Consider the following 15,349-nt stretch of genomic DNA (forward strand, 5'->3'; position numbering starts at 1 on the left):
TTACTCGACCTGAATCGAAACTCGGCCGTGTTCCTTTTTCGATAACAGTTTGTCTTATGACATTGGAGATGATAAAATATTGTTTTGCCGATTGACCTAGAGTTATGAAATCCTCAGACAGTATTTGCGATACAACTTTTTTCTGTTCGTGTACGTTCTCGAGATATTAAAATTGTGATCTCTCTATCTTCGACGTTGCTTCGATCTAATGAAAAAAAAAAGAAAATATTGCGGTGGTCTTTGAAATATCTTGGAGTATCTAATATGCGAAATGTTTCTGAGTTTTCGTAGAATCTCTTACTGTTACACTCTAATGTTGTTGGCTTCTGCGCCATTCAGAGTCATGTGTACGACAGATAGAAATCTGTGCACCGCTCCTCTTTTCGCACGCGATACTCCACTTATCTATTCAACTTCACTTCCGTTTCATTCACATCTTTTTTTGAGCTGCACATTTGACGCGAGCTTACAGACAGTAAAGTTCGCACCCATTCGACGCAAATTCCGACCTGGTCTACGTACTCCGTTAATGCCACGCACTGGACCAATGTTTTCAAGCGTAGAATGTGCACGTCTGCTTTGAAAATGCCACTTTGGAAATTAGACATTCGTTTATCAACATTTAACAGAAACCTGAAGCCAACGTTGAAATATTTTCGTAGATATGTTCGCCGCACGATGTGTACATTTTTCACTTGCGAGCACGTGTTCGTGGATTATAAAGTATTTAAAATGGCCACAGCAATGTTCAGTATTATTACGTTATTTTTTTGTAATAAGCAAGGAAAAATTGCACCTCTAAAAAAGCGTTATTTATCGGAATTTATCCCGCCGCGAGTGAAATTATCGCGCGGGTTCCTTCGTGACGCACGTACACATTCTCACACTTTCGCTGCTCCGGGGATTTCAGTTCGTCCGCGTATTGAATAGTTTACGGCTTTTAAATAAGCGGCCCTCACTCGTTCCCAAACAATTTGCTCATACCGCAGATTGCTCGTAAATAAAGATAATCTATTCTACCCGGAAGATAAAAATCGTTCGGTCTTTGTCAGTGGGGGCCGCGAAATGGGGCAACCACCACCGACGGTTCGACTACCTCCCGTTGCGAGCGAGAGGGACGTGGTGATCGAGGGGTCCGACGACCGTAGGGGGAGGGGGAGGGAGGGAAGTAGCGAGAGGTGTTCCACCGACTTGTTCGTTCCGCGGGTGAATGCTCCTCCAGTTATTCATTTTTACGTCGCTCATTGCTCGGATTTTACGAGGCAAAAATTGTGAAATTGCACTTTGTGCACCGTGCGTGCACCCTCTTTCCCTCGCCCTCCCGCTCGTTCGCCACCCTGCGTGCGCTGCGCTCTTTCCTTCTGCAATTATGCGTGCTACAGTTCCGTCACGGCGATAAGCATCATCGATTTCCTCAAGGATTTTCGGTACGTTCAACATTTGAATTCTTATAGCGAAGACAAATGCTTCGTGTCTTTCGATTACTGAACTAGCAATTTGTTATGCCTAACCTTATCACAAGACTTACTTGTAATAGACTTTTAACCCTTAAAGTGCATATGTAGGTCTGAAACGTCTAAGCAAAAGTAATATTTGCTTGTATTTACGTTTATTATGTATTATAATTAAAATATTTATTAAATAATTTTACTAAAATTATTAATGAATTCATCTTATACTGACACTGAATTCATGTTGCATTAAATCACAGGGTGCAGCAATAAGTCTATTCGATACTATACCAACCTATTTTAGTGTAACATTAATACACTGTTAAAATTGGTCGTGCGATAAAGTACCTTTGCAGAAAAGAAGGATTTTTTGCTCGTTTTTTGGTTCTTGATTTGGAATTGAATTTTATACCAAGAGATAGCTTATGATGAGACATTAATCGCAGAAAAGTTTTACGTTGAGTATGTGATCTGGCTGGATTATCCTTTGATCTTGTCTTCACTGGTTGGATTATTTTTTCGTCTTGCCTTCACTGGCTGGATAACCTTTTGATCTTGTCTTCGCTGATTGGATAACTTTTTGATCTTGCCTTCATTGGTTGGACGACTTTTAAATTTTACCTTCACTGGCTGGATTATACTTTGATCTTGCCTTCACTAATTGGATAACATTTTGATCTTGCCTTTTTAGTTGGACGATTTTTTGATATCTTGCTTTCGCTGAGAGTTAAGGTAAATCTGATAGAAAATTTGAAATTAGCCGAAAAAATTACAACATAATAGTTTCCATAGAAGTGAATGATTGTCCCAGTATTTGTGTCCGCCATATTATATCTACCATCTTGAATTTTAAAAATCTGACATCACATTTGTAATCAGCAACTCAAAGAACCCATAAAATATTGGAGACTGAAAAACGGGGATTTTTTGTTCAGTTTGCTTTGCGTATCCAAATATAAAATCGGTGCTACACTAGAGTAGTGCGACATTCATCGAATGCAACATAAGATGTGTACTATTACAAACTTTTGCACTCAGTGTACACTAGTGCAGGCGACTGAACTCGGTACAAAACATTGTCAATCAGAATGTTGAAAGATATCTCATAAATTTTTTCAGATCTTTTTAAATGCTTTAAGATGAACAAGATATGACATTGGATACGATAGATTCACGTCCTTTAAAAGTGCCGAAAAACGCATATACTTGAGGGTATAAATTCATCTCGCTGCGTTAGGTTCGCATTTGAACTCTTTCTTCTCAGGTAGCAAAAGTAGAAAGTACAACTGTATGCGAATAATGTTTGATAATTCTTCATGCATAATAAATTAAATGAAGACGCTATCTACTTTTCGCTACATTTGTGTTCTACATCAAAATTATTTTAATTCTTGCACGATGAGTTTATTAACAAATGCCTGCCAAAAGCATTCTACATGCATTCTACTAGGATGCGTATGTTCTTTTATTGTTGATTACGACTTGCTACCATTGGGAAACTTAATAGGAAGAGTAATTGTAGCGGAGATTGGTTTGTAGAATTTAGAATGCTACAGTCATCAATCTATCATGCTACTTGGGCTTTTTGCTCATCTTGACCAGCTTCAAAGAATTAATTTCTAATTTTGTTTTATACATCGAGTTATCGCGAGTGGGTGCGCTCGCGTGGATCATGTTTCTTCCTGAATTTCATAATGACATAAATTCGCTCGTTAGTTGCGCCTTGGAACTTCCGTCGTTCCAGTGCTGCCATATAAATTATTGTTCTTAGCATTGAGAGAATTTGACGCTTCTATGTATCGTACGTGCCGCTCTCGATACCACCATATAAATTACCGATTTAAAGCTAAGGATTTTATACATTTCTGCCTACGCTCTCTCCGTGCGTTTCGCTGCTGGATAAATTATTGGATTACATTAGGGTCCCGAATTTCTGTGCGCGTTGGCGCACGGTCGACGAACGAGAATGAAGAGCGTGCTGCGTCACGCGTGCCCACGAAATGTCCGACGGAATATTAATGCCAAATTGCGCTGTAAATTGCTGATTCGCGCATCGAGCACCAATATTCGTATTTTGTACTTCTCTTTAAAAACGTTGAATAATAACGAAGTATTGTGAAAATGTAAAAAGGCAGCATATCGTAACGCTTTTTAACATTTAATTGAACACTTAGTATCTGCTGTACATATTGCTCGAATCAGGTCAGTCAACTCTCGCAATTTTTGTACGAATATTAAAAAAAAAAAAGAAGAATAGATAAGTCGCTGTATATCTCGCGAATTTGGGAGAATCTTCCGCGTGCTCAAAGTTCAACAGAATTATTTATCATAAATTTTATCTTATTTACGATGGGGCGTGGGCGATGATAAACGGCGCAACATTTGGCGCGATATTTGCCGCGGAAGAAATTATCAGGAGAATGACACGAGGAAAAATCTAAACATCGTGCGTCAAAATTATCGCCGCCGAACGTCATCTCGAGCAGATCTCGTTTGTGCAGCTAGATATTTGCACGAGCCTTCTCATCATCGTTCTCTCGGTATTTTTAAAGCGGCCGGATTGAAGCCGGTCATGACTGACCGTTCCGCTTATATAAAACTTTTTTTGGTCGACGCCTCCATTCGACACCTGCATCTTTCCTTGACCTTTCAAGTGCACGTTCATCCGTCTGACCTTTACCACCGCTGATTCATCTCGGTATCTCGCGGCGGCGTAACCTCGTGCGGGTATAATCGTGCGTGTTCGTATTTATCATCTCGTTTATCGTATCGCGGCGGCCGACGATATTAATCGGCGCGAACACGGCCTTTCGACGATCCGAAAAACTCGGGAGTCTCTTTCATCTTAATTTATCCGATCGCAACGTCGGGTATCATTGATACTGCGTAATCTCGTCATTAGATAATTTTTTATGCGTTGTATTTATTACGATTAATTACACCGTCCGACAAAATTTGACTTTTTATTTGCAACACAAATGCGAATAGTTATTTTCGACGTATTTTTGCGTGCTGAACACGAATCCGTTGTCAAAATTTGACTATCGCGTCACAATTTTGAGAAAAATGACGTCAAAGGAGCTAAAAATAACGATTTCGAGGGTTTTCAAGACGTTCTAATACCAGGACTAAATTCTTTTAACAAGTTTTATTAACATTCTTTGAAAATATCAACTTTTAGCTTTAGAATGCACTTCGGTTCGTTTTAATATAATTTTTCATTTTTGAAATATAATTATTTGATTTACAGCTCTTTTTCATATATGAAAAATACATGCAGCCATCTTATTTTATTTTAATACTGCATTATGTGGAAAGTAACTGCTTTGTTATTTATATAATATAATACGATTATATAAATTAAAAAGTAATATGAAATAAAATATAATATGACAGAAAGATTATAAAGAGACAACCGCACTTGGCGTTACCTGAGATCAACGATGTGATCTGATCTCATGTGCATGTATGTGTATTTATGTGTATTCTGTGTGCGTGCGTGCGTGCGCGAACCAAAGTGGATTCTAAACTAAAAGTTGATATTTTTGAGAGGGATTAACAAAATTTGTTAAAAGAATTTAGTGTTGCTATTAGAACGTATTGAAAACCATCAAAATCGTCATTTTTCTCAAAATTGTGACGCGATAGCCAAATTTTGACAACAGATTTGTGTTCAGCAATCAAAAATACGTCGGAGATAACTATTCGCATTCATGTTGCAAAAATAGTGTCAGACAGTGTTATTGAATTATTTTTTGTTACAATCTCTGTTGTTGCGTCTCTCGCGTATGCAAGATGAGGCTATTACTCGTTTCTTTTGTTAGCACGTACCAGAATTAAATTGCTTCAGCGAGTGAATTGAAGTTTTGCAACAAAGTAAATAAAATTGCACAGCATTTAACACGTCAATAGACTTTCTTTTATTAATATTATGATGGACAGAGAATATTAATTATTTTTTAGAAATGTGCGTCTTCTTTCAGCCGCACTTTAATTACAGTTCTTCGTGGAAGAAGCTTTTGAGTTAAAAATACCGAGACTGTGAAAACCAATGTCATATCCCAGCTGGCTTTTAACGCAGATGATTACGCCCTGCCGATATACTGTACCGATAGTTACGCGACTGCAGATAATTGCGCGAAATGAGTTAGAATTACCGATAATTATACGGACGACGGACGTATCGCGGACGATGAATCGTTGAAAATAGCAAATTTCATACCGTTCCTTTCAATTAACGATCGAAAAACCGGGACAGGTGACTGCGAGGGAATGATAAAGAGAGCATGTGTGGCTCGAGGGGATATCGATCGGTTCGTTGCCTCCGAGATTTCCTCTGCGTTCGAGGGAAGGCGACTCGCGCGGACGTTGGACGAGTCGCAAATCGATCCCGGGGCAGCAAATGAATCCCGCGAGTCTCCATCTCAGTGTCCCGTCGTACTATTCATTCGCGCGGCTCATTAGTGAACGTCCGTCACGCGCTCGTTGCTGCGTATAATAAAAAAATTCCGCGAAACGACCGATCGTTTTTGTTTTTACGCCTCGTGGCTCGTTCCTTTCGGCCCTCACCCACGGTCACTTTTGAGGCAAATTAAATACAGCGCGGCAAATTACGCGCCTCACGGTCGTACCTCGCCGTAAATCAAACGGCTAATAAAACTTTCCCTCCGCCTGGATTGGAAAGAGATCCGTCCGGGATGACCGTTGTCGCGCGTCGCTCGACCGTCGAGATGACTCTCTAAGCGCTTCCCGACTCTCCGTCGGGTGTTTACGCGTGGTGACGAATCCGTTTCGTTTTACGACTGCGTTTGTCATTCACCTAATTTTATAGCGGAACATCGAATCGATCGATCGGGCCGACGGATCGTAACAAAACTTGCGCGCACCTCCTCGGAACGCGAGAGAACGCGCATTCTAATTTACGTATTTTATTTTCGACTGAAATGGCCCTCTTCGGTTTTATGGTTTTTCGGAAACGTCTTCCCTGAGATAACGCACACGCACATACATACGCGATATTCTCTCTAATCGTCGATTTCGCATCGACTCATCAGCATCAGCAAGTTCGCCGATGTTCGGCGCAACATTACGGCTTGGTTTGAAAAACACTAATGCACGATGCCCTTCACACACGCAGAGAGAGAGAGAGAGAGAGAGAGAGGGGGGGGGAGATCACGGTGATCATCATCGCGAGAGAGTGTAGAAAGGCGTGACAGGGAGAGAGGAGCCGAGGGAGGGGGATGGGGGGAATTTTAGTGCCGGCCGGACGTTTCAATTAAATCGTCGAAATCATCATCGGGACGGCACTGATGCCGTCCACTTCTTTCGCCGTCGTCATCGTCGTTCGTCCGGTTCGTCGCGGTACTCGTTTTGCTGACGAACGTAAATTTCACCACTCAACGGGACCGTAACTTCTCCGTGCACGCGCGCGCGCGCGCGCGCGAGCGCGAGCGAGCGCGAGCGGAGGCCATCGGGGTTCTCGTGCCGCACGCCAGAACAAGTCTATGAAATATGAGCACTTTTGATCCAGCATACCGTAATGAGAAAGGGGAATACCGCGCGAGTTGCCTTTTTTTTTTTCGCCGGATCATCGGGATCCTTCGGCGCTGCCTGGCCGATGATGCGGCGGATGCCTGCCCTGGGATCACGACGGCTTTCGATCGACTAGGCGTAACCGTTCTATTAGCGACTGTCAATAATCATCTCGGGTATACAAAACTAACGTTTACCCAGCTCAATATAATGATTAACGCGTGCTCATTGCGGCGATTATATTTATACCAGCAGTTCGTTATTTTGCGACAGATTGATTTTTTTTTTTTTTTTTTATTACAGTGCACACATATACTTAAACAGATCGAGGATCTCGGTACTGTTAGAAAATCTTTTGGGATTTTATTTATTCGCGAATCAGACCGTGCAATGTTATTTATAATTTAATATATACAGTCTTGCTGTTTTGTCGACATAAAATTCTTGCGCGACATGAGACGCGCATGTCACGTGAGACATGCGATAAACTTGATCGGGCGGTAGCCAGCAGCGAGAAGTTATAGGAATATTATAAAGAGACGATACAGTCTATATACTAGAACTCGATCCGGTTCATGATATACCGAAAGGAGCCTCGTTATCAACCGGTCCCATCTTATCAGGTTGGCGCAGCATCGCCGGTAAATCATCGGGGTCCTTGGCGGGGGCACCTTTAATTACCGGGCGTGCACGTGGGGAGAAAAAAAAAGTATGAAGACGTAATACGTTATCCGGTTGCCTTCCTCTCCCGGTTGCCGACCGGTAGATAGAGAGGCCGGTCCAGTTGATGCTGAGAGGCGTTGCTCATAAATAATGAACACGTATTCATGAACGCCACCGGTTACTTCGTCTCTGCGTAGATGAACCACGGCCAAATGGAACTCGCGTTCAGCTAGTTCGTGTCTACGATTGGGAAAACCGCCGCCGCCGCCGCCGCCGCCGCTTTCCGTTGGGGGGAGGATACACGCGATGAACACGACGTCTCGGGATTTATGTGAAACGAGGCGCCTTCAAAGACGCGTTTCCTGTGTTTCATTCACCGGAGGGAAACGGGATTTAAATAACAAACGTGGGTTTCCGGAGTATTAATTTGCTCCGACAAGTCGTGAGAATAATAATATTGTTATATTTGAATTGCTTATTCGATGTTCGCGGGATTATTTTGACTGTGTAAAAAGTAAAATTCTGTTTCTTACCGTGTAAATGAGCAGACAGGAAGAGGAAAGGTGTGGTAGTAATAATGATTTTTTTTTTAATAATCTAAAAGCGGAGGTAGTTTCATAAACGCACATTACGAAGAATATCGCAATCATTTTTACAAGTTTCGAAGAGGCTCAAGTCACCTTAGCGTAAGTCGACATATAATCAGGTATTCAACTTCAGAATATATTTACGTAAGTTATCATTTACAAATTTTTTACGCTACTTGCTCTATATCATTATGTCTGGTCAGTCGCGAGATTTTTCAATCGGTCGAACGCGGCATCGCGAGAGCGCACTAATTAATTCCTACGAGTGGGTTGATAGACGTCCGGCATACAAGGACGAGTCGCGTCGATCCGGCTGAACGATTAATACATCCCGTTGCGGCGAGATGCGGAGGAGGTCGACGGACCGTTTAATCGTCGATAGTTTTCTCTCTCTCTCTCTCTCTCTCTCTTCGAGAAAGAAAATGGCCGAGGTGGTAATCGCTACCTGCGGAAGCCCGGCGATCGACGCCAGATAGGATACCAATATAATGCACTATCGGGACGTTTCGACGAGCGTTCGCTTCCCTGGCGTTCGTTTCTCCTCGAATAATCTCTCTCCGCGGAGCGGATATCTAAACGAGGAGCGCTCGGAGCGCAGCCTCCGGGCGGCGCGCAAGTATGGACGCACGGACGTACGCACATATAATAAACGCGACGTGCGTGCGTATGTGTGTGTAGAAGTGGAAGTGCTCTTTCTCTCCCGAGTGATATATATCGGACGCGATATATCGTCCTTGATGGTACACCTCGAAGCCGGGGCGAACTACTACTCGTTGCGCCGCCGCGCCGTCGCGTTGCCACGCAGCAGCGTCTCGCCCTCGCGAAACAATATGATGGTTAACGTAACAAGCTCTCATCTCGGCTGTGCACGGTTAGGTATCCCACTGCGGCACAGGATTCCGAACATGTCCGGACACCTAAGGCGACGCTTCCAGAATAATCTCCGGGATAATACGTTCCTTGCTCCGACGGTGTTATAGGATTTCTCCTGGGGCGCTGTGTAATTATTGTTAACTTAGATGGATGAATAGGGCGTCTGCCTTTTGAGTAATAAAAATCAGAATAGTGAGAGAGAATTTCTATTAGAGCTATTTATTCGAAACTATTAGTGTCCTGAGGTATTTATAAATATTTTAACGTGATATTACGTCAGTTACTGAAAAAATGGAACAAGCGTACACGATATGGTGATATTTCGCGATGTGCTCGTCGAGAAAAACAATACAAAACGCAATTAGAGTTCTTAGACGGAAAATGCATATTCAATGCAATACTGTTTACACTTTTTATTTTGATGAAATGGTACAGGAAATAATAATTATTATAATATTTGTTCTAATTATATGAAAGAATTACTTTGTTATTGCATTTTGAAGTACAAATTCAATGCGAAGAGATACAATGAATTAGAATTATTACAAAAATAGTATTATATCTATCGATATGAATAAGTATCGTTACTTTTGTTTCGATATTTTTCTCGATACGAGTAAAGAATAAAAGTATCGATACTTTGGCGGGTATCGACATTTGATATCTATTCATCCCTACAAACGATCCTTGAACAACTACGGAATACAAGTAAACGAGATGTTTGGGTCTTGTTTCACTTCAACGTAGTGTCCACGTAGACTGTTATACGAGTCCCGACGTCCCGATCACAGACGCGAAGAAAGACATAGAATTATGATAGCTGGACACTGAACGACGTGCTTGAAAGAAGCTTCGTGGGATAATCTACCGTCAAATTCCACTGACGCGGTCTGATTGGAAAGCGTCGGGAATTCAATAGTCGTTCTTCCGTTCTGTGTCGTAAGTGGGTCCAAATATGGAACTCAGGTAGAGAGCATCCCGATTAACCGTAATCGATAACCAAAGCACGCGTTGCGCGATAATAATGTTAGCTAAATCTTTTCTCACCGCGCAAAGAATGGGAAGTAATGATCCGTTTCTTTCCCATCTCGTCTTGGATCGCTGTTGCGGTCCTATTCTTATGGGATCGCATAATTCACCGATATTGGTGGATTCTGTTCTCAATCATTGATTCCTTTTTTTTTTAAGGTTTATTCGGGGAGATGCTATTAGCGCTATCAACATTAGTCTATTCTTGTTCTACTTGTAACGAGCAATGAAGATGGACTGATGGTGATAACGCTAATAGCGTTTACCCGAATTCACCCTAAATCATTAACTTCTCCCGTCGCGATTTCCCGTCTGATCTATTTCGTGTTTCTAGTTTACCAATAAAATAAAATAGTATGTCTTCTTAGCTTGTGCCATTGCACACAATTTACATGTTGTTACATTTCATATTTGATTTTTAGTGTATATTTATCGCCTTAATGCAAACGTCTCTTTGTGCGCCGCTTTTATCCTCGATAGTTATCATCGGGCTGTGCGTCCCGTAATCTTTTGAGACTCTTATCCTACCCCTACTCCTCTCGTTTCCATACTCATCTCGTCGCCATCGTTCTGCAACGCGAGAAAATTATCTCAAATTTTTCCCGGGCGGAATCACCGCGCCGACACTGATCGTCGCGACAGGTTACACCGGTAGCGGCCAAGTCGGCTCTCTTTCCGAGCACTCCGTTGATTCCTACTCCTGCGTTCCACCACTACCATCACCCACCACCACCACCACCACAATCGCCACCACCACCACCGCCACCACCGCCGCCGCCGCTGCCGTCGTCGCCGCCGTTGCTGTTACCCAGCATCACCTTCGTTCATCCACCACCATCTACTCTGGCTACCACCTCCTTCGCGAGGCACTCGCCATGTGACTGACTCCCCTTCTCCGTTGACGAGCGGTGGGCCTGCCTACCTGCCGCCCGTTGCCCCGCTCCCATTACGACGCGGACTCTCGCGGCAGGTGCACCAACCTAAGTGCCACTCCGCTTACTTGTGTGTGTGTGCCTACCAAGGCAGAGCAGTGTGTCTGGTGGTTAGGTTCTTCCCTCTCTTTTTCTCTCTCTTCTTTTCTTTTTCTCTCTCTTTTTCTTCTCTCTCCTCCCTCTTTCTCTTTTTCTCTCCCTTTCCCCGCTAGCTATCTCTTATACCGTCTTTTTTCCCCTCTATCTATCCCCCTACCTGTGTTGTCTCCGTCTCTCTCTTTCTTTCTCCCCCCCTCTACCGTCTCTGTCTATCCGTCTATCCTCTTCGACATCGCCTCACGCAGCAGTGCCGTGTTGTAGTGTCGTGTCATCCCGCGGTACGTCAACGATCCTCCCGGACTGAAGGCAAGGATCGACCGGGTCGAGAGTACACTCTGCGATTACCGGGGTCGGTCGATCGCCGGTCTGTAATAGGGTGAAGAAAGTGAACTCGCGGTCACCGCGAAGGTGTAGGGAGTGATATTCCCGATGGAACGCGCGCTCTCTCGACACCGATAGCCGGAAGCGACGAACGAGTGACTCGTTGAAATACTCGGATGCGAGAAATCTGGTGAATTCGTTTTGATTCGATCGATCGAAAGCAAGATTTTACGTTGGTGAAATTTGTCGCAATGATAGATGACGAGCTGCTTGCCGCGATTGAGCTTGTTAAGAAAGAGTTGGTAGACTGAAAGTCGTGGTTGATCGTACCGCATCGACAATTTTTAGTATCCGCATGAATAGCCTAATGATCGCGCATCGAGTGAAAAGGCTAAGAGAAAGAGTCGTCTGGTGATAGTCCGAGACACGATTGTGATCCGAGGTGATCCGCGTGATTCTGAAGACAGCTATTATCCGACGAGTGGCGAGAAGGCGCGCTGAGGCAGGGGACATTCGGTGAAGGTGTCAAACGTCGGCGGCAGCACCTCATTGACATTTCCGTGACATTTAGTGCGCGATTCGAGTCGAGTGCCAGATACCTTTTCGTAACACGCGTTATAACGCGCGTGTATACCCCTCGCTATCACAACGACAGCACGAAACCTCGGATTTCGTCGCATTATCACCGTCGTGGAAGAACGACGCGACGAGCGAAAAAGAAAAAAAGACGCGGCAGAGAGGAAGCGAGACGGGAAAATCGGGTGTGAGTCGATGACGCGTCCTCCGTGCTTTATCAGCAGCGGAACCGGAGCGCGGTGACGGCGAAGACTCATCCGGAGACTTATCTGTCTCTCGGAATCCTTACCCGTTGCACGTGTAAGACGTAGAATACAAGTAAGACTGCCTGCGCTCTTCCAGTGGTCTATCTCCGAACACTTTCGGTCGGACGAACAACGAAACGGGATCCTCCACAAGCCTACCTGAAACTTAAAGCTCCGTTGCGGAGCAACAGGTGGTTATATCTGTACGAGGTTCTCCTGCGACTCTCGACAGGTAGAACCGGAAATTCTTCACTCGGTTGGACGCCGGTAGTCAAACTGGACATTCTTACCGCCACGTCGGGAAGAACGGAGTGGAGATGTCCGCGGGTCGCTGAGAGAATGAGGGAGCTGGACACCGAGAGTCCTGTCGTCTGGCCGGCCTGGTGCTATACTGGTGAGTCGAACACTCGAGTGATAGCAGACGAGAAAAGTGACTAATGTCGCTAGACACAACAGCATCAAATGACGATTGGTTAATGAAAATACATTTCGAGAATAAAACTCGCAAATTATTATATCGTCCGCCCGATCTACTTAATTGAGGTTTCTCTTTAAGTTCTTTTTAAGTTGTTTGACCATTAACGCCTGCAGTTAATTTATCATCATTAATTTTTCATCGTCAATTAACATCCATAGACTAATGAATTTTTAACTTTTAACTTTTTACAAACAAGGGAATTATAACCGCACAATTGTTTGATTTGTTTCCGTTGAAACTACTTCCGTAGCGAATCACACCGCTATGTTGACATTTGCGTTCGTTATTGTTGAACATTTTTTAAGTGTAATTTGAGAGAGAACTTGAAATGTTCTGACGCGATGTGATCGAAGTTGATTCGCGTTTCGAACGTGATGCGTTTCGTACAAACATAGGCGTCGTCAATTACATTGGTAGCTGGTCGGCAAAATCATAACGAGTCCTATAGTGTAACAAAACTCGAATCGTTGTGGTGGTTGGAAAAAAGTTATGAAACACTTGGCCGCGAGTAGGCGTTACGCGGCAGCTTTGGAATTCGTATTTCATTGCTTCATTGACATCTCGAATGACTGACGAAAAACAAAAATACGAGGTTGAATAAGAAAACGCGAGCGCGTGTTGTAGGAGTTTCATAAATTATATAATAAGAAAGCAATATTAAAATTCCTGATGCTCTTATTACATTTGTACTTATAAGCCCATTAGATCTAATTGCGTGAATTATTATAACGTATATCTAATTTGGATAGAAAAGGTATACACATATATATGTTTTATTGGGTTGACCATGTTTGTTTCTATTTTAAGATCACTTTTGTAAATATAAAACAAGAAGTGCAGAAGGAAGTACGATAAGATGAATATGTGAATTTCTGGAAATTGATAAAATCAGTTAAAAATATAGCAATAAAATGTTCCGTGATGTACGCATGTTATATTTGTCAAACTCTTAATTTCTCAGAATTGCCTTGCGATATCTCTAATGTGTCAATAAACATTTTCAGCACTACGTATATAACATGACTCTACCCATTCTCGAGTAACACAAAATGCCAGTGATTTGAACTTTAAATATACTTTTGACTTTAAATCATTAAGAATTTTGAAATATTCGCTGTATCTAAAATTAAGGTTTTCGCATATTGCTTTTCCGTTAATTTTATTTATTTTCTTAGAGCTTGATACTATTTAATATTTATTACTTTCTTCAAGAATCAGAAACTTGCAACTTTATCCCTTTTCTTTATTTTTATATTTAGATACATTTTTTAATATTGCCTTATTAGTCTTTAACTTAATTCATTTTAGCTTTATTTTCAGAGCTTTTGATACCTTATTATTAACAATTAAACCGTAAACGATAGCAGTTAGTCCCTAATGGATTTCGTCGCGTATGTGCAAGGAGAAACCCGCGAGTCATAGGCTTCTTTGCGGAAAGTGGTTTTTTATCGCCTCTTATCAGGCCGGACTTCTTAATTTCCGAGCTACAGTTGCCTACCTGCGCCCGAGGGCGCTCCTCGGTGTCGTTTTGCCACACGGAGAATTCGTTCAGTTCCGTTAACGGGGAGAGACGAGCTCCGAGACACGAGAACGAATCGCGGAGGGTGTAATTATGGTGCTCGATCTTGACAATTAGGAACCCTCAGGAGCTGTCGGTAGCGGAATAGGGGCCACTTAGCTCCCGCAACTTCCAGCAGCTTTATCTCGTCCAATCGCCTCGCGTTATTCGTCGGTGTCTTCTAATTAAGGGATAACCCGCGGATTTTTTTCCTATTCGGGAATCGAGCTGGCGAAAATGTCGCCGCTAATTGTAAAGCGATTGATTTTGGAATCTCAGAGTCCCCCGGTGCTGAATATCCTCGTATTCTCAGTATCTCAATTTCCCACTTAATGCGGCTAACGTTGAGAAATCGATACATGATTCCATACTTAATTCATACTCACGAAATCCAGTAAAAAGTATCGTGCGTAATTAACTCTCTCGTACAGGTCGACTTGTGTTCTTGAAAACATCCGCGATCCGTCGCGAATCATTCGGCCAGATAAAATCTGGCTATTTTTGCCAGTCAGGATATTAATATGCTTTTTTTTTGGCATCGCGAATTCTCTCGGGGCAATTGCACGCGGCCGCGCGTCGTTTGTTAGCGTCGGTTGTTCGGAGCAGCGTAGCATAACCGGCATGATTTGGTGACAGAACCGATCCCGCGGAACGGATTTGTTACGGTATGAGTCGAGGTAATGGCGAATGACGCTTTGCGGACGCGCCACTCCGGTCGTGACCGCTAATGCGATTACCGTTCTTTCGTAGTCACCAGGAAGCAGACATTGTTTCGCGTCGCCAAAACGAATCATCTAGCGTCGCCGCAGAAATCCATTTTCGGAATCTACGATTTAGCGAAAGCCGTAATTGTAAAGCCAGAAAAATATTTCTAACCATGGAACATCCGCTGTGACGGAATTAATATCCCACAGTGGAAATAAAGACATTTTTAATATTCCTTTTTATAACTTTACTCAATAATCGATAATGTAACTCTTCGCTAACTTCATAGTTTTACTCACT

The 15,349-nt window shown here is 42.9% G+C and overlaps 1 protein-coding gene across 1 annotated transcript in view; it reads left to right on the forward strand.

Moving 5' to 3' along the window:
- Positions 1 to 7,099: 7,099 nt before the first annotated feature.
- Positions 7,100 to 15,349, forward strand: part of LOC105839513 (putative uncharacterized protein DDB_G0288537) — a 104,550-nt gene continuing 96,300 nt past the window's right edge. Inside the window, exon 1 of the mRNA XM_012685882.2 lies at positions 7,100 to 12,702. Coding sequence (XP_012541336.2) covers positions 12,648 to 12,702 — 55 coding nt within the window. The 5' untranslated portion in view covers positions 7,100 to 12,647. The remainder of the gene's footprint in view (positions 12,703 to 15,349) is intronic.

Source organism: Monomorium pharaonis, chromosome 11, assembly GCF_013373865.1.
Source record: "Monomorium pharaonis isolate MP-MQ-018 chromosome 11, ASM1337386v2, whole genome shotgun sequence".
Classification (NCBI taxonomy): Eukaryota; Metazoa; Arthropoda; class Insecta; order Hymenoptera; family Formicidae; genus Monomorium; species Monomorium pharaonis.